The sequence below is a fragment of the Triturus cristatus genome, chromosome 2_1 (genome assembly GCF_964204655.1).
Source record: "Triturus cristatus chromosome 2_1, aTriCri1.1, whole genome shotgun sequence".
Classification (NCBI taxonomy): Eukaryota; Metazoa; Chordata; class Amphibia; order Caudata; family Salamandridae; genus Triturus; species Triturus cristatus.
The window spans coordinates 907,645,468-907,664,196 of NC_140581.1; the positions used below are offsets into that span (position 1 = coordinate 907,645,468).

The 18,729-nt window shown below is 44.1% G+C and overlaps 1 protein-coding gene across 1 annotated transcript in view; it reads left to right on the top strand.

Annotated features, from left to right (window-relative positions):
• Positions 1–18,729, top strand: part of RASEF (RAS and EF-hand domain containing) — a 298,021-nt gene that overhangs the window by 160,402 nt on the left and 118,890 nt on the right. Inside the window, exons 4-7 of the mRNA XM_085633180.1 lie at positions 5,723–5,818; positions 9,449–9,526; positions 9,933–10,048; positions 10,562–10,630. Coding sequence (XP_085489306.1) covers positions 5,723–5,818; positions 9,449–9,526; positions 9,933–10,048; positions 10,562–10,630 — 359 coding nt within the window. The remainder of the gene's footprint in view (positions 1–5,722; positions 5,819–9,448; positions 9,527–9,932; positions 10,049–10,561; positions 10,631–18,729) is intronic.

The window sequence follows — 18,729 nt, forward strand, 5'->3', positions numbered from 1 at the left end:
CTCTTATTCAGCATTAAAGTTTGCGATACCTTGGGCTTAAAAGTTGGGTTAGTTTGTAATACCGGTTTATCTTTAAAGAACTATAAATAAAGCTAATGGTTTAACAGGGATCCAAGTCACCCTGCTGAGTGACATGAGTGTTAATAAAAACAAAACTTTAGCAGACAATAAATCTAAAGGAATAGTGTAAATGCAATTTAGCCCAAAATGTTCTTTCTGTAGGATATTGACACTTCTTTAGAACCTCCTAAATACTGCAATGTGCCCAATCTCCTAACATTTAGACGGAGACATTTCAGGGTTTGATTGACAGAAAAACGTTATAGGAAATAGAACTACTGGAAGTTTTCAACATGATTCTAGTGCGGTGAAAAGAAGTAGGAGGAACTGTATGCTACTGGGCTAGATTGGTGTCACCCGCATCATCTCCAGCCTCTCTTTCTCAGAATTCTTTTTCAGAACTTTTTCTCAGAACCTAAGGTTACATCGGGATTGGTGTAAATGCACAAAGAAGGAATTGATGCTACTGGAGAGACAAAACATCCACTGCTCTGCATGAGCAGATGCTTCCACTGAACAGAATACAAGGGGAAGAGCATGTGACAGGAATGCAAACAGATCCATTCTTGGAGTCCCCGCATCCTACAAATCATGCAAAACGCCCGAGAAGGAAGTCAATAATAAATCATTGAAGGCAACTTATGACTGGCCTGATAGACAGGCCCATTCTCCTGACCCTGAAGATACACTGAATATAGATCTGGGAGCTGAGACTGCGTGGCCAACAAAAAAATATCCTTTCGATGTTGAGAAAATATTAGCTTTCCTGTGAGACTGGTAGACAAGAGAGGTGGCACATTGTCAGATGGCATTAGGACAGAGAAGAGGGGCACAATATCGCACAGGAAAATGGAAAGTTGGCCAGTGGAGAGATGGGCCTGGGAAGAGGAGAGGTATGTTAGGAAAGAGGAGACGTGGAACAGGGAGAAGAACTGATGGGCTAACCATGAACTTGACATATTGGCCCTGAGATGAGAACTAGATATTAGCAGCATATATGAGGTGGGGGACATGGATTGTGCACCATGGAAAACACAAAGCAAGGGAGAAGCGGACCGAGAAGCAATTGTCCTGGGTGTGAAATAGACAATGGGACATGTAAGCCAATGGTTATACAAAGTGGGCCCGGAACTTATTCTCCAACGTTAAAGTGTGGGGTTTGGGTGGTGGGATTACTGGGGAGTCGGGGTTACAGAACTTTGCTGATGTGTTGACAGAATAGAAAACCCCAACAAAAATTCAAACCTATCACCAAACATATCTAACTCCAGTGTTATCTGTTGTGGGTCTTCTATGGCTCTGATGGAAAAAAAATTCAAGTTTGTAGTCTGTCTCTTGAAGGAAATGATGCAACATTCAACAATACTCTTAAACTGATTGTGTAGAATCCTTAATACAAATCTAGCTAGGCTAGAAGAGATGCCACAAGCAATTATTTACGTAACTTTAAGAAGTACAGTGTCAACATCCGGCTTAATGGAAAATCCATAGCTCAGTTAAATTACAACGGAATCCGACTCTTTGTTCTTCCTGCTGCAGGAACAGAATTCCCCTTCTGACAAAGGTGCGCGTGACGTCTTTGCACACCTATTACTTCCGTGAACAAACAGACTGAAACTGAAAGACGGAAAAGAGCTTAAGAAGAACTCAATACACGTTTTCTTAAAGGACTTCTTTCGAAGTGAATCGTTAAGTTTTTAGTATTGTCTCATTGTCTAATGCTCTTGAATACTTTATACTTTGGTATTTTTGAAAAAACATTGCTAATAAATACTAAGTTAAGGTTTCTTCTGCTTAGACGACATTAACATATGTTTTCAAAAACTTCAGAAATTCCCCAATAAAACACAGCAACAGTAAATGTATAGTTACTACTGAAAACCAGTTCCTGCCCCCAAGTTTGTCATGTAACGTTAGTTGAGCAAAAATTAATTTGTACTACTGCCGTGCAAACGAAAAAAAAAACTCAAATCCACAAATATTATGACGGCTCTACTTGTGACATAACATATCAATCCACTCTTATTTATTGGTATGAATATTGTGAGGTCATGGGTGTTGCTTTTCGGAAACGGGTTATGTCTTGCATTGTGAGTCCTCTTGTTATATTTTGCTCAGTTAACCATAGCAGCCCATTTCAGGGGGTGTCAGTTTTGTTTAGTGTCGATAACTTCACTTTACCTTTTAAGCGGATGTTTCGTAACAAAGATGACTGTCTAATGAGAAGACGACACGACTTATCATTAACAACATTTTTTCATTGATTAGTTTGCTAATATACTGCCTACACCTTTGTTGAGTCCAACCCCTTCTGCATGCTGCCTTCTAGCATACAAATTGGGTGTTTGGCTACATGCTTGCGCTGTGCCGCCTGCATGTTCAACACTTGCAGTGCATGACCTTTGACCATGCACTGCCGGTGTTGGGTGCACAACCTCCAAAGTACCCAATTTAGGCTGCACAAAGGCCTTTGGGCATGCAAAATGTTGGTTGGATTCCGAGCCTCTCCTGCAGCCAGGCCCCTGCCCAATGTCCCATGCACCCAACCATGGCTGTGCACAGCCTTTGGCAGCAGCGGTTGACTGCAAGACCTTGCTTTAAGCAACGCCCTGTGCTGAACATACTGCATGCCTTTGGCCCTGTGCAGAATTGGGCGACAACAGGCCACCCACCCAAACACTTGTTCACCCAACCTCCAGTGCTCTGTGTGGAGGACATGCTTGTATTCAGCAATTTGTAATTGGCTCTGGGTGCAGGCCCTGCACCCTCTCAACCCACGCGCCCCATATAACTTAACAACATGTGGACAGTTTGGCAGTGCAAAGTAAGCCCTTTGCTGAGTGCCGGGCCTGTGACCAGGTATTATTTCCTTGAACCAGCGGTGCATTCCCTTAGGCTCTACATAGTATTCTCTGGAAACAGGGTCTTGAGTGAAGCCAGGCACAGCACTGGTGCCACCAGCTGTTCATGACCTTTGGCCGTGGACTGTGGGCTCTGAGAACAGGAGCTAGACTATGGACAGGATCTCAAGAAGCCTCCAGGTGCACAATGCTGACTGTTCATGGCCTTTTCCATGCATAATTGCCTGTGAATTGTTTCTGTTAGTTTTTTTATTTATTTTGTAGGTAATATTTGGGGAGGGAAGAAGGTGCGGTAGGTGTATTAGATGAGGAAGTAAAGAGGAAAAGAGGATCAGAGTAAGGGAAATCTAAAATTCGTAGTAAGGAAACAGATAAGCAAAAGGGTTAGATAAGGAGATTGGGGGAGTGGAAAAGTGGGAGAGAGATGGGTGTGAGAGACAGTAGAAGATGGGCTGGAAATAAGTTGCAGAGAAGTAGCAAAGAAGGAAGGAGAGTATACGGAGGGAGAGGGCAAAGTACGTTTCAAGAATTGGTGAGGGAGAAATGTGAAGGCAGTGTAGAGAGTAATAATGGCCTTTAGCTTTAGGAAGTATTGATCATAGCAGATTGCTGCTTGTGAGATAAGGAGAGAGAGCTTCAAGAGATCTAGACAGGAAAGATAAGGCTGGTTATAGTTTCTCATAACCTCATAACCCAATTTTTAGAAAGAAATCTTTCTCGACCCACCTAGCTTTTATGGACTTGAGGCAGGTGATTTTTTTTATGTAACTAAAGCAATGTGTGGTAGCGCACTGTCATTTACAGATAGCACATTGTTCATTGAAATGACCACTAACTTTGCACAGATATACAGTTTTACAGATAAAACTACATTGCACACAAATGATTACTTGTGGAATTCGGGTTTCAGTGAATATTTATCATCTGTGCACCACCAAGTAAAGTGCCTTCATTTGTTTTGATCCTTTTAAGATCTTTGCTTCCATCACACTTCAGACACAACAAAAATGTACTTTATTTTTGCTTTCCGAACTGATGAATATGTACAGTTCATTTACAGGTATTTCCATTTTGTTGTTTGTTGTAAAAATGACATCCTCCAGCCTTTCCTTTCACACACCTGTACCCCAGCATAATTGTCACATAATTCACATTACCTTTCTTTCTGTAACTGCAAAGGGAGGGGAGTTTGTAAGTAGGACTCCACATGAAAGAAAAGGCAAGAATTCGTCAGAAGATATAGTGTGACATCTGTCTTTGAAGCCTAGCAAATGTGACAAATTTAATACAGAATTTAAAGGCCTCTTTAATTATTGCTTGGACTTTTGGGACTCACCAAAAACCAGCTCACGACCTACCAGTGGGTCGCGACCCACAGTTTGGTAAACACTGCTTTATGGCTGCTGTCTCCTGGTTTGTTCATGATCTGTCTCCCCCCCCTCTCTCTCGTTCTCTCTCTCTCTCTCTCTCTCTCTCTCTCCATATATATATATATATATATAGTCATATTCTCATTAACCCTTTGACAGTGGGACGAAGATTAAGTATTGTTTGCATCATGGTACTGTCCGAAGGAGGGGACCTCCTGGTAGATGTGTGCCCTCAGGAGACTCCTTTAAAATATGCTCAGCTTAATGGGCACATTTTTTCCGCTCATATCAGTTTTGTATGTTTATTTATAATAAGTGATTTTGAGGTTGACCTATCAGAGGGGTGTGCCTCTGCTTTGTTCACTGCAATACTTTAATATATATTCAATTATTGTGTTATTGTTTTTAATGACGTGAGAGTGGGCGTGTGCGTTCTTGGGTGACCCACTTCTTTCTTCCTTCCTTTTTTACTGTATGTAAGATGGGTGTGGGGATTCAGCAGATGCTTGTCCTAGATGATGCCTAGATATGTTATAGCGGGTGAATGGGGTAGGAACTAGGGCATCATGGTGCCGCAGCTATAAGAAAATGCACACCTTGACCTTGAGCTGGACTATTACTGTGAAACTGGGCAGCGGGCTATAAAAGCTCAGTAGGTAGAACCGTCAAACAGTCACACCTTTAGGGCCCACCTCATACTCTCTTGGTAGGATGGGGTTATTGACTCTCCCAAAGGCTCACTCAGACCTCAGGCGGGGGCTCCCAGAGGCACTGTCAAGCATAGCCTGGCTGTGAAGCCCAGCAAATGCTCCAAGAAAACCTACGCTAGCATTTTGAGAGGTGTTTATCAGTTATTTGTTTGTTTGGCACCAGAATTTGAAACTATCCTATTCAGAAAGCAAAGTAACTCCCAACAATACGCCTGGCGGAGCATGGTGGTCGGAGACCAGTCTCAAGTGCATTTCACAATGTAGAGTTTTCATAGTCGTCTTCGCAGCTGTAAAGTATGGGCCGGATTTGGGGGCGAGGTGGTGGTGGGGGGGATGGGCCCCTATGCACCAGCTGAGCTTTTCCCGGAGATGTAATATAACTTATATGACCCCTGGTGTGACATACCCCGCATTTAGTGTGAAAATGCATTCTAGGACATATTTTCTTGAGTGCGTGCAAATAACTCATGTGTAGCACATACCTTAGGATGTGTTCTTTAAAGTTGCAGTAAAGCAATGTTTGCCCCAAAAACCAGACCAGAAACATTTGGTGAAAAGATCATACTGAGGCAGCTGTGGCTCAGTCTAGGTCTGGAGGCTTAAAAGTGAAGATAGAGGATATGCATCATTTTGAAAATGCCTTTTGCAGAGAAGCTTCTATTATTCCATATTGACTGTGTGTGCAACATATTGTATGATGAAAAAATGTCCTCCATTCTAGGAGAAACGAAAAGCTGAAGACTCGCTTAGTGATCTGAAGCGCCAACATGAGTCAGAAGTTGCAGATCTTCAAGTGACAATAAAAAAGCTGAAAAAGGTGAGTAGCCATTTCAGTAACAGACACCTACACTTCCTTCCATCTTCACCTGAATATACTCACAGGATCAGCATATCTTCAGCCACTGCATCAACATGTGGACCTGGCAGATCCCTCAGGGTCGACACTCCAGGATGCTCAGAGTCCACACTGACCTGGCACTGGTACTGTTTCTCCCAATGCTAGGATAGACAACACAGCGGGACTTGAGGAACCCACAGGGGTGAATCCAGTCTACAATAGGTTTGAGTCATCGAGGTAGCATCTGACATACCAACCCACATCAAAACTCACCTGCCTAACTTGATCATATTGTACCATATGAGGCATTCCATAAGTGCATCATTAGACATTCTCTTCACAGTCCTTTTGGACTTCTTTCCTATCGATCTACAGATCAGCCTATGCTTGGGGGGGCACTTAAAAGGCTTCCCAAAAGCAGGCCCTCCTGAAGATACTGCTCATCGATCCTGGCTTGACTGTCTACCATTGTGTGTCTTGCATTGTTGACTCGGGAGTCCAGCCGACCCTTCTAATTCCCAACACAGCACCTTCGAGGAAGCCAGTGTTCTGGTTTATGGGTTTTGTTACTGCCTCACAGTCAGCAACACTAATCATGGTTCTTCCACACAGAAGAGGTCATAAGCTATCAGGACTCCCAATTGATGTAATTCTGAACAGGTTCACTTCCTGTACCCTGGTAGACCACAATGGTACGAGGCTCTTGAGGACTTGCATTCCATAGCTGCATTGTCCTTTACAAAGGTCACAGTATCCTTGGAATTTAGTCCCTATGAGGGGCCTTGGGATTCAGGTGGAATGTCAGAGGCTTTGTAGCCATGCTGTTTGTAACAGTCTGTGAGCTTTCTTGACGCCTACGTTTTAAACCCTTGGAAATTAAGGTTCTGCTTGTGCTTGCAACTGCTTTATATCTGGAACCTAGTTGCAAGCCAGATACCAACAGCGATATGTGGGAAACGCACAGACAACACGCCCAAGTTTCATGAGCAGCAGATAGAGGTTTTCCTAAACATTCTGATCAATACATCTTTAATTTTCATGCAGTATTGTCTAGTACCCACATGCAATTTCATAACTCTTTTCATACCTACGATAAGCAAATGGCCAAGCAATCCTTCAGCTTGCATCTCTTGTTTAATATTATAAACTTTACAGGTAAGTTTATAGGAAGCAATCCATGCCAACACCTACTTGCCCGCACAAAACAACTACTATTAGTCCTTCAGGAGTTGCACCAAGGAAGAGTGAGGGGGTGATGCAGGGGGTTATTCGGCCATAGGAGCTAAAGCAGTTGCACTGCTTTGTCGATAGTGTTTGCAAACGAATGGGGCAGTGTCGCAGGGTGTCGAGAGGACCAAAAGAGCTCAACGCTCACAGACCACAATGGTCTCTGGATTAAGCCAGCAGACTGGTCAAGATGGAGGAAGACTGCCCAAGGGATTGACTGCAAAGCCTGCAGTTGGGATGTTGGGGACTCATCCTGGAAGTGGGTACCTCACTTGCTTGGGTCCAATATTGTTAACAATGTTGTTCCTTATTTCATTTATATATCTGGCAGTGAAGTGGATGCTTGACTGCTATACAAGTACATGAAATAAGGAGCAACATGGTTAGAAATAATGAAAGCCAGTGAAGTGAGGTATCTGCTTCCAGGATGAGTCCCCAACATCCCAACTGCAGGCATTACAGTCAGTCCACTGGGTAATTGTCCTCTGTCTTTGGTCGGGATGGTGAGGGGCTCAGTGGATGTTTGTGAACACCTGCAAGGGTTGATGTCAATTCTTCAGTGACTCCTATCCATTTAAAGGTGAGGCGTGGGACAGACTCCGGCTCTCTTCAACATCTCACGGTTCTTGAGCTAGCAGTGGTTTTCCACACTGGGGAAAAGAAGCAACAGGGCAGGTAGAACTTATGGATGAGCAGCAGGCTAAGTTACAGTCAGGAGAAAGTGGACAGTACAGAGTACACTGCTCCTCGTTAAGATGCACCACAGAAAAAAGAGTCCATGCAGATCCAAGTGGAAAGAGGATCAGTGATCTACAGGGAAGCTCCAGTGTGTATTCTTAAAGTGGACAGTTGGGCAGATGCCCAGTGACCATCAGTGTCCAGTAACTTTAGCAAGATGCAAGGGTCAGTCAAACTGGCTAAAGCAGAGATTCCCTCATCAGGGAAGCCTCTTGGATAGTACTGTTCCCAAAATCACTCACAGAAATAAGTGGGCAAAAGGGATTGTCCTCTTTGAGCAGCACTCATCCTCCCATTTTGCAAACTGCTTTCTTAATCTAAAGTAACGATTTTTAAACAATTACAGATAACCCTAATGACATGTACACTGGTAATGTTCATAGACCATTTAACCTTACGCGCTCATTCTAATGGTAGCAAAGGGTTGCACCAGTGAGCGCTGAGCAGAGTGTTCATGAACGTTCCATTTCTGAAATAAACAGCACACATGGTCCCCTGTCTGCTCCAAGTCTCAGTTCCAGATTACACAGGGAGGGTAGTGGGCTACTCCTCTGATTATGCCTGACACCTTAAAACACTATAAACATGCCCCACCAGCCCTTATCTCTGCTGATAGACTCAAGAGGTGATACTCCATTGAGACAACAAATATGGGAAACTGATGGCAGTTCTCCTCATTCTCAGAGAGCACCACAGATGTCCCTGAGAAACACCAGATCAGTGATTTGACGTGTACCTGAGGAGTTGGGGCCTCAAAAACTCAGTAAAAAGCACACAAAACATGGGACTGCTGGGGATGAGTGAAAAATATGAAGGAAGGTGCAAGGGAATTTTGTCCCTTTTTTCCCCTCAACCATACAACACAATGGCATGTCCATGAGTGTAATGCAGTTGAAGGGAGCAAGGACACGGCCCGATTGGTTCTCCATCCCCTGATCTAATCAGACCCGCTGTACACAAATCAAAATAAGTACATCTTTGTCTGTCACCAAATGTCACCTATCTCTTGCAAAACCTCGCAGACAAAGTCTGCTAAATGCAGTGGAAGTAAATTGTAGGTCCCTTTACTCTTCACCCACAAATCAATGCATTTGGTTGAAAAAGTGTGGTCCGTGTCGGTCAGTGGGTGTTGGACGCTCTTGTTGTGGGTTAGAAAACAGTACAGGATGTTGTATGTCGTAGTGAACTCAAAAAAAAATTCAAATACGGGTTGGAATAGTCCTATACGATAAATAAAAGTGCCAAGTAAAGGCCATGTAATTTTATTACCGTCTCGTTGACTGGTCCATTTTTTAGGTACCATTACTTAGGTACTACTCACTCATTAATGTAAAGGTAATCTCTTATTTTCTTTTGTGAATGATTGCTGGGCATGGCAGAAATCCCTGGCTTCAAGCTAAATGCTGAGGGAAGAGTGTTGCATCAATACAAATTCTCAGAGGGACAGAGTGTGGCCACACGTGGGAGGTAGAGGGCAGTGTAGAAAGTTGGGATAGGGGCATATGCTCTCTTTTGCATTATGGACACAGTTTAGAACACCTTGTTATATCCAGTTGTATGACAAAGGAAATTGGTAACTCACAAAGTAAAATGATGACATCCTTTCAAACTGACTGCACGCTTTCATTTTTGTTTTTTTTGCAGCTGGAAGAACAATCCAAATCATTAAACCTCAAGGAAGACGTTGCGTCACTGAAAAAAAGGCTACATGATTTAACCATGGTAACTATTAATTGTTGCCCATTGTGTACATATTTACAGGTGAAGAATTAAATCTTCTCTAGCATATGGCATAGAATTATACCCTGAAAAATCATATCAGGAAAAGTTCTAAAAAAATGTTGGAGAGGATTGGTCCTCATTTTGATTAATGATTGGTTTGATTCCAATGAAAAATCTAAAAAATGTAGTTTACTTATGTTTGCATTGCTACTATCACCCCCATTTCCAATTCTGAAAGTTATTTCACATCATCAAGGTTTCAGCCTACCCTGATCATTTTTCCATTCTTCTACCGGTTTGGAATCGATCATTTAAAATCAAAGTGGTCATGTTTGACAAAAGAAACATTTGTATGATGATCATATCTGTACTGAACTTTCTCATCTCCATAAATTATTTCCATTAGGAAAATCAAAAACTTCGGAAAGATCTTCTTGAGTCACAAACAAGCATTGCTTTTCTTCAGAGTGAGCTGGATGCTCTGAAAAGCGACTATGCGGACCAGAGTCTGAGTTCAGAAAGGTAAGGACAGTGCCACTGGAACTATAGGGCAGGGAGGAGCAACGCAGGTGGCAGGGTGAAATAAATGATGCTGCAGGGAAAGGCCACTTATGCAAAGTTTTGTGTCACATTGTGTGGCAGTATTACTCAATTATTACTTTTTACAATGTTAACATTGTCCAGGCAGAGGTTACACCTCATTAGTTTCATTTAAATCCCTAAATTCAGCGATCTGAAAATGAAAGACACTTGTCACTCCACAGTAAAGTGACTTCCACTGCAGGGAAACACACTCGGCATCGTTTTAGTGACATCTATTTGAGCTAGAAACAATTTAATTTTTTGTTAAATCTGCAAATTATGCAGAAGATGATGGATTGTGTGGAAAGGGCGGGAAAATCCATAATTATGCGGTAAACGCAGTGGCTACAGAATTGCACAGTTCCAACCACTGTACTGGCTCCACGGGTGAGGTGTAAATGTTTTGTCACACAGAAGGAACAGTTTCAGGCTAATATCCATTTTGCTTTTCAGGGACATGGAAATCATTCACGAGTACACAGAAGAGAGAGAAAACCTGGCAAGGCAAATCGAGCTGCTGCAGTACGTCCTTTTATATATATATATATATATGTATAACAACATGTTCTTGCATGTCTAGGTGTGGGCTGCTTGGATACTTGTTGGCTTATATGGGTGAATAAACACGGCTACGGTTTCTAGGAATTTCCTCCTTGAGTTGTGTTGTGCTGTGCACTGTTCCAGGACGAGCTGGGAGGAGGGTCAGGATTTGCATTAAGGATATCCTGCTTGTACTTCACGAAGCCTTTGAACACAACGCATTATGAGATGCCACTCACCGTAAAGTGCGCATTAGAATGACGTGGCCTCATTGTTTTTATTTTAATTGGGTGTTTGTGTCTTCGGCCTACGATGCATTAAAGAAATGTAATGTGAAAATGTGACTGCTTTTGTCACAATCCATATTAATACAAGGAAACATAGGCTGATATTTAAAAAAAACTTCCTGCAAGTGAGCATGAATGATTTTACTTTGGTTTTGTAACCAGCTCCTTGTCCAGTTTCACATTATTGTTTTTCGCAGTATTTGCTTCTTACTTGAGAAGGTTTTGCTATTTGACAGGCATCACAAAAAACAATATAAAATCTCCTTTGAACTTGATGAAAAAAAAACACATGCATTTTAATAAAACTATGGGGCATATCATCAATGGCCAGCGATAATTATCGCTGGCCGCTCTTAGCGTTAAAATGTTTAACGCCGGCTATCGCAGATAATTATCGCCATGCTAGCGCTGTATTAACAACGCTCAGCACAATGGCGATAATTATCCTAGCAATAGCGATGTTTTCCATGGAACATCGCTGGTTTTCCAGCGATGTTCCATGGAAAACGGCGATACCCTTGATAATAGGGGCCTGTGGTCTTAGCCACACAATCCACCCCCCATGTTAAGTATGCCTTAGTCAGGAATTTAACAGACGTTAAATTCCTGCGCTAAGGCATACTTAGCACGATTTAAATAATCGCTTCCCCACATTGTAAATATCACGAAGCTGCCTTTGTGATATTTACCCATGTTGTTTCCACAGACACGCCTACTTTGCATCTCATTAACGATGCAAAGTTAGGCGTGCTGGAAACGGGAGCAAAATCAGCAAAACACGCAATAGCGTGTCTTTGCTGATACGGCGATAAAATTATCGCCGCTTTTCGGCTGAAAACGGCCGCAAAAGCGGCGATAATTTGTTATCGCCGCATTGTTAAAATGCCCCATAGTTTATAAATAGTAAGAGCCCATCAGGGGAGAACAGCTAGGGCCTGATTACTGGTTTGGCGGTCTTGGAGCGGGCTGCCATGCCAGCGCCCCACTCCAAGACAGCCAAACCAAACCCGTAGTCAGTCTGCCTGTCGGATTACGAGTTGTAATCATGGCGGGTGGTACTGTGGCGGCGGTCCAGAGGCTTAGAAACGGCACTGCTGTGGGAGCGCCACAGTCCATTCCTGCATGGACCGAAATGCACAACGTTATGTTGTGCATTACGTTCCGTGCAGGAACATGGGGTGGAGTAATACAGGGGGGGACACCATGTGCCCTCTGCATGCAACCCCGTACACATAGGCACATGGGTGCCCTGTAGGGCCCCCTTAGTTTTCTCACTGCAACACTTTTCATATCAGGCTCACTACCATGAAAACTATGGCGGAAAGGAAACTCGTAATATGCTTGGCGGTTACACAGCAGCACGACCAGCATATTGCGGCTTCAGACTGCTGCAAGACCGCTGAGGTTGATGGCAGCTGTCTTATGGTGGTCCGACTGCCAAACTCGAAATCCACCCTCTCATAGTTTAAGATTTGATGAAATTCCTCTTTTCTCACGACCAATATAGTGCTACATTGCTTAGTTCCCACATGGATTTAATTAGACAAATCTAGCTGTCAGATCACTATGGGTTGTAGCCATTCTCTAGTCAAAGGTATTGGCTGAGATGGACTTGGGTGTATCTTTTTGAGCCAAGATCAGTCTAATTAGAGCTGATAATCAGAGCTGGTGGCCCTCGGAATCAATTAGAACGCTTTATTGTGGGCTGTATGATCACAGGCGTCTTTCAGAACAGAAAATCTGAGATGAAGGACAGATAAATATAATCACAAAGGTCCATGGAGAGCTCTCAGTTTTATTGTCACTGTGGAAAAGAGTTAATGAAAACTATGTAAAATAGATACACGAAAAGATAAAAATAAAACCAAAAACTTAAAAGTGGAAATGCAGAAATTAAAAAAATATTATTAAATTAGTCACGTTTTATCTTGTGTTAGTACCAGGCCACTGAATTAGCCAGATATCTCACTATGGGCCATATGTAGGAAGCCAAATACCGGTCGGTAACGGCCGATTTTTGGTAAATATCCCGTTACCGACCGGTATTTAGGCTTTTGCTATGTAGGGGGCATATTTCAGGATTCGGTAATTTACCGAATCGGTAATTTTACCGATTCGGTAAACACCGAATCCTGAAATGATATGTAGGTAACACTCAAATGAGTGATGTCTAGGAAAAATAATTCAGTATTTACCACCAAATATAGGTTGGTGATAAATACCGAATACATTGCAAAAAGCAATATTTTGCTGAAATAAGAGTGCTATGTGGCAGACATACATGCCCTTAGGGCATGTATGTCCGCCACATGTGCACACATGCAGGAATCAGGGGTGCAACAGGGTGTCAATGTGACACCCTGCCCCCCTTGAATGTGCTCCCCCCATTACCGAATCGGTATTTACCGATTCGGTAATGGTAACTGGCTTGCCATTGATTCCTATGGGCCTCATGGCCCATAGGAATCAATGGGAAGGTATGCATCATTACCGAATCGGTATATACCGATTCTAAATTACCGACCCTTTCCGAATCGGTAAATATTACCGATTGATTACCTACATCACATTTACCGATTCATAAATACCGAATCGGTAAAATTCGGTATTTATGAGTCGGTAAATGTGACCCTACCTACATATGGCCCCTATATCTCCATCTGAGTATTTCCCTGTAACTAGCTCTGTCAAAGCAGGCTGCTTGTAGATACTGGTATGTTTCCACACAAATGGGTTAACAATTGTTCCTTAAATTCAGAATCTTTATGCAGCTAAAGTATACATGATCCAGCACATTCTGCATATTTTGACCAAAGTCCCAATGGTGTGAGAGATAACTAGTAGATGGCCATAACTCCTGGAGCTCGAATACTTATATCAACCCTAGACAGTGGGGAGGTCAGTTTATTTCCAATTACTAGATGGAAGATCAGTAAGACTCGACCAGACCAATCTAAACGAAGCAGTCTAACCACAATATCCAGCAGAGAATTCGAATGGTTCTCTCATTTTCCAGAAATACTTGCCTTAGCGTCCCGGCCTCAGAGGTGGAGAGCTCTCATTTGGATTTCTTTATCACTTTGCTTGTTTGTTTTATAGTGCATCATCAAAAGGCTGATATATGGCATTAACATGGCAATGTGTTTTTAGGTTTTATTGCCACAGCTCTTGCAGTGGTCTAACTGGTAGTCAGTATTTCTTATTTTTGTGTTTCTTTTTTACTTCTTGCAATTTGTGGGGGGAAAAAGAGAAGCAAAACCTATTGTTGAGCCTAAAAATCTGTATATTTCTGAAAAATAGAGAAATATCTGAATTTGTGAAGGGTAATTTCTTTTCATTGCTCATGGTTGTCCCAAAGAAACTAATCGTTGAATTAAAAAAGCTAATGAAAGTAAGTAGTAAAAATAGAAATAGTGCTAAAATCATCTGTGAATGTTTCCCCTGATGGCTGACCTACAAATGTAATATATCATTACGCTCATGGTGATTTCCCAACCTGCCCTTGAAAAGGAGAAGAAAGACTGTCTGGCGCCCTAGTGTTTTAAGGCTTGACAATGCCAGAATGGGACTGGTCCTGATCCAATATATTCTTTTTAAAATGTCTTTGCCTTGATGGTCTTGTGGGCTTTCTGACCTCCCAAGTGGGCATATTGGTGCCTGTCTTGGTTTGCGCCGCCCTGAACCCTTAATTAGGGGCACCTGGTGCGGACTGGATAGTGTGCTCCATTACAAAAAAGCACTATTCTCAGCACAGGTGCAAACTCTGGCAGGTTGTGCCTACGTTGAAAAGAGCAGTTAGTAAAGACAGGGGAGTGGATTGAAGCCATGGCTCCATCTTTCACTGGAGTCAGACTGAAGCTCTTCGAAAAGGAAAAAAAGGCATCCTTCTGTAGTTGAGATCAGTGCATTACTACACTAGTGTGGGGGGATAGTCAGGGTGGCAGACACTCCTCTTCCCCTTCCCATGGGGCTGGCTGTCTGTTATCTCTGCATGGTGCAGTCAGTGCATCGCCAGATAAGTCTTATGCGAAGTGAAGTGTTCCCTCATTTGTATGTGACCAAGCACGATGAAAAAGTTCGCACCGGCCCAAGATTAGGGGTGGGCGGAATTTGCGAAATTCACTTTCGCAAACTATCGCGAAAATGTTAAAAATCTCTGCAAACACGTGGAAATATCGCGATGACGCAGAAGTTTTTTTCCCGCCCGTTGGCGGTATTTTCTGCGTGATCGCGGCTCGCCAACTTACCCATGCGGTTGCTCACGGGCGCGGCCATCTTGTTTTAACTTGTCCTGCCCGCTCGCATTCGATATGACGTGCCCGCGTCCTCACGCTCTCGCTCGCGGTGGAGAATGACGTGTTCGAGATCTCAATCATCTCATACTCTCGCGGTGCATGATCGCGAGAAGAAAGACGCGATCACGCGACAAATGACGTGATCGCGCAACAAATGATGTTAATGCAGGCGCGAACTGTCGCGAGACAGCGCAAATGGCTACCAGCAAACCAACATGTCGTGGAGAACGCGACCGGATCGGGAAAACTTGTCGGCGAACGCGGGGATTCAGGTAAGGCTGATCTCGTGCATGCGAGAATGTATTTTCTTACAGCGCGAGCAAGAAAAAAAATTCCGGTAAGATGCGGATTGCGGAAATTTTGACAATTTCGCGCTCTCCGCCGAACGCGAAAATGTCAAATTATCGCAATTTCCGCGAGCGGAGCGGAATTTTCGCCCAGGCCTACCCAAGATGTGTACTGTACGGTTCCATATTATAGACCGAGTTGCACAAGTATCTGCTGCATCTTCTATAATACCAAAGTGCCCCCGTAGGGAGCAAGGAGAAGGTGCAAACCTTCATTGTGCCTCCGAGGCACTCTCTGTAATATGTTTACCACAAAAAAGAGCTGCTCCTACGGGATTTTAGAGGGCGAGGACTGGTCAATGATGAAGCATGACACCAGGTGGTGTGTGAGACCTGTCCGTCACTTTTTGTGAGATGCCTTTACTCACAATGTTATTGTAACTTCAACAGGGTCACTATACTAGGACCAGCTCTTTTTTGTGGTAAACAGTTAGTAGTGGAGGCTGCTAGCTCCTAGAACCCCACGCCTCTTGCTCCCTTCTCCACGCATCGTGGAGTTTCCCTGTGATTACACTCTCTGTAATATGGCCCATGGATTCTAGCGCACTTCCTGCCCTTCTGCCCCCTGTTAGGGCACATTGGAGTTAAAGCCTCCATCTGCCAGCTAGGGTGTCAGAAAGACTGTTTGAGGTCTAAGGGTAGGAGATGCGGCCAGTGCCAGTACAGGCCGACCACAGCTCCATTTTATTTATTTATTTATTAATGTGTTTATATATTTATTTTATCTAAAAAATGGAATCCCTGGTGTCTAGTGTGTTTTCTGCCTTCCTGGGGAGCGTAGATTGGGGGACGGGGGTGTATCCACCCCAATCTGCCCCTTAGGGAGGCAGAAAGACTTTTAGGGCACTAAGGATAGGGGATGAGACCCAATGCCAGAATGAGCTGTCACCCACCCCATTCTTTTTTTTTTTTTTAAATAGTCTATTCCTGATGCCTACTCTGGATTTCTACTCTCCTGTAGTGGGCAGATTGGAAGTAAATACCCCAATCTTTCCCCCTGGGGAGGCAGAAAGACTGTATGGGCAATAGGGATGGGGCATAGAGCCTGATTTCAGGACTGCCCTGCCCTAACCTCACTTTATAATAAACAAGCATTGGCATAGCCAATAGGTCTCGCCTTTGGGACGCTTCAGGGTTTAGAGATATCTATGAACAAAAAGTGCTTTAGAGGTACTCACATCATTCTTTGCATTCAGCTGCTGCAAACTATGTCTGGCATCTGACACGCTGCAAGGTGGTATGTTCAGATTGGCATGCTTTAAGTAGATTTTCCTGTGCAGGATTATTCCCGTAGTGCTCGGAGTGCTGACTTTCACTGAATGCCTGCTGTCCAGTGCGCTGTACAGACTGTCACTGGATGTTTCCTATCCAAGCAAGGAGGTCTGCACCGATGGTCACTGAGTGCATGCTGTCTGCACAGCGAGCTCACCTTAGACTGTCACTTGATGGAGTAGACATGGGTCTGATGCCTGCACTGACACTTCAGTAGTACATCCGGCCACTGACTGTGTGCTGCCTGTTGCTGCCTTGAACAGGCTGCACACAAGTAGGGCTTCGAGAGCCGGGAGCGCGCAGCCACAAAGAGTGGACAGTGGAACCCAAAGACAGAAACAAAGGTAAGGTACCTGCTTCAGCGCATCATACGGACACGCAGACCCCAGACATGCTGTGGGAGCAGTGCAAAAAGAAACTCTGCGAGAGGCAAGGGGCATGCTGGGAGAGAGAGGCACAGTGTTCAACCGGCTGTCAGATATTCACACACGGAGAGCATGTGAAAGAGATACAACTAGATAGAGGCTGTGAGGGAGGCACACATAAGCAGCATGAGAGAGGGAGACAGCGCGAGACAGGGTATAAAACAGGAACACGTGTGGACTCACTGGTTGCGAGATAATCACAAGTGGACTGTGACAGAGAGGCACATACAGACAGGGTCTGACATAGATACCCGACCCATAGATAGTTTGTGAGAGTGACACAGTGAGAGACCAGCGGTGGGAGAGGCACCCATACTTTGGGAGAGGGGCAGACAGCGAGAGGTGTCATATGGGTAGATTGCAAGTGAAGCTCTCACAACAGATTGCAAGGCTGGCAGGTGCAGTGACAGACTGCATGCTTTTGGAGGAATTTGTCAGTCAAACAGATGGACTGTGGGAAAAGCATACGCAGCTCTAGAGACAGGCTGTGAGAGAGAAGGTCACAAAGGAAGACTTTGCGAGGCATTTAGATTCCGACTGTTGGAGAAGATTGCACAGAAGTAGAGTGTGGGATGGGCACAGACAGCAACAGACTGCGAAACACACAAAGACACGCTGAGAGAGGCAGAGACGTGCTGAGAGATGCACAGAGAGTGAGAGAATATGAAAGAAGCATGTGCAGAGACAGTCTGTGAAACATACTAAAGGCAGGCTGTGTAAGAGGAACAAAGGCATGCTGTGAGAGGTGCATACGCATGGCAAGCGAGGCAAGTCACAGACTGTGAGAGGCACCCACATATAGCTAGTTAGAGGTGACAGGGATAACCTGTGAGAGAGACACATTAAGAGACAGGCTCTGCTATCGCAGATGGATCTGCGCTTCTCTCTTCAGCCTGTCTCTCTGCTCCACATGCATCTTTTGAAGGCGGTCTGGCTATGTCGGACTTTGTGCTTCGTTGACAAAGAGGAGCACTTTTCTCAGTTAAATTGGGACCGTTAGCAAGCTGAGAGAAAGAAAGGGGCACACTCGCATCAAGACAGAGAGAGTGATTCGAACATGCAGGCGGACGGACAACAGTCAAAACAAGCGCGACCAGCGCATCTGTTTCCAATTAACGCGAACGCGATAATTGGAAACAGATGGCATTAATACCTGCTCCCGAGCACCCTAGGCCAGGGAACAAACAAGGCGGGACAATCACCTGCCTTGGACCAATTACGTGCTGTCTTTTTAAGAAAGACGCATGCACAGGCCAATTGCGGTGTTCTCTGGACCCACCACCTCGGCATTATCCATGGCTCATACGGATGATACCGACTCTGCACTCCTGGGAATCCCACCCAACAGTTGAGATTGCGTGCCTTCTTGTATAATGTATCTACCTGTCTTTTTTATCCCAAAGGTATCCGGGACTTTGTACTGCTTGTTTTCCTTGTATATTGCATCTACCTATT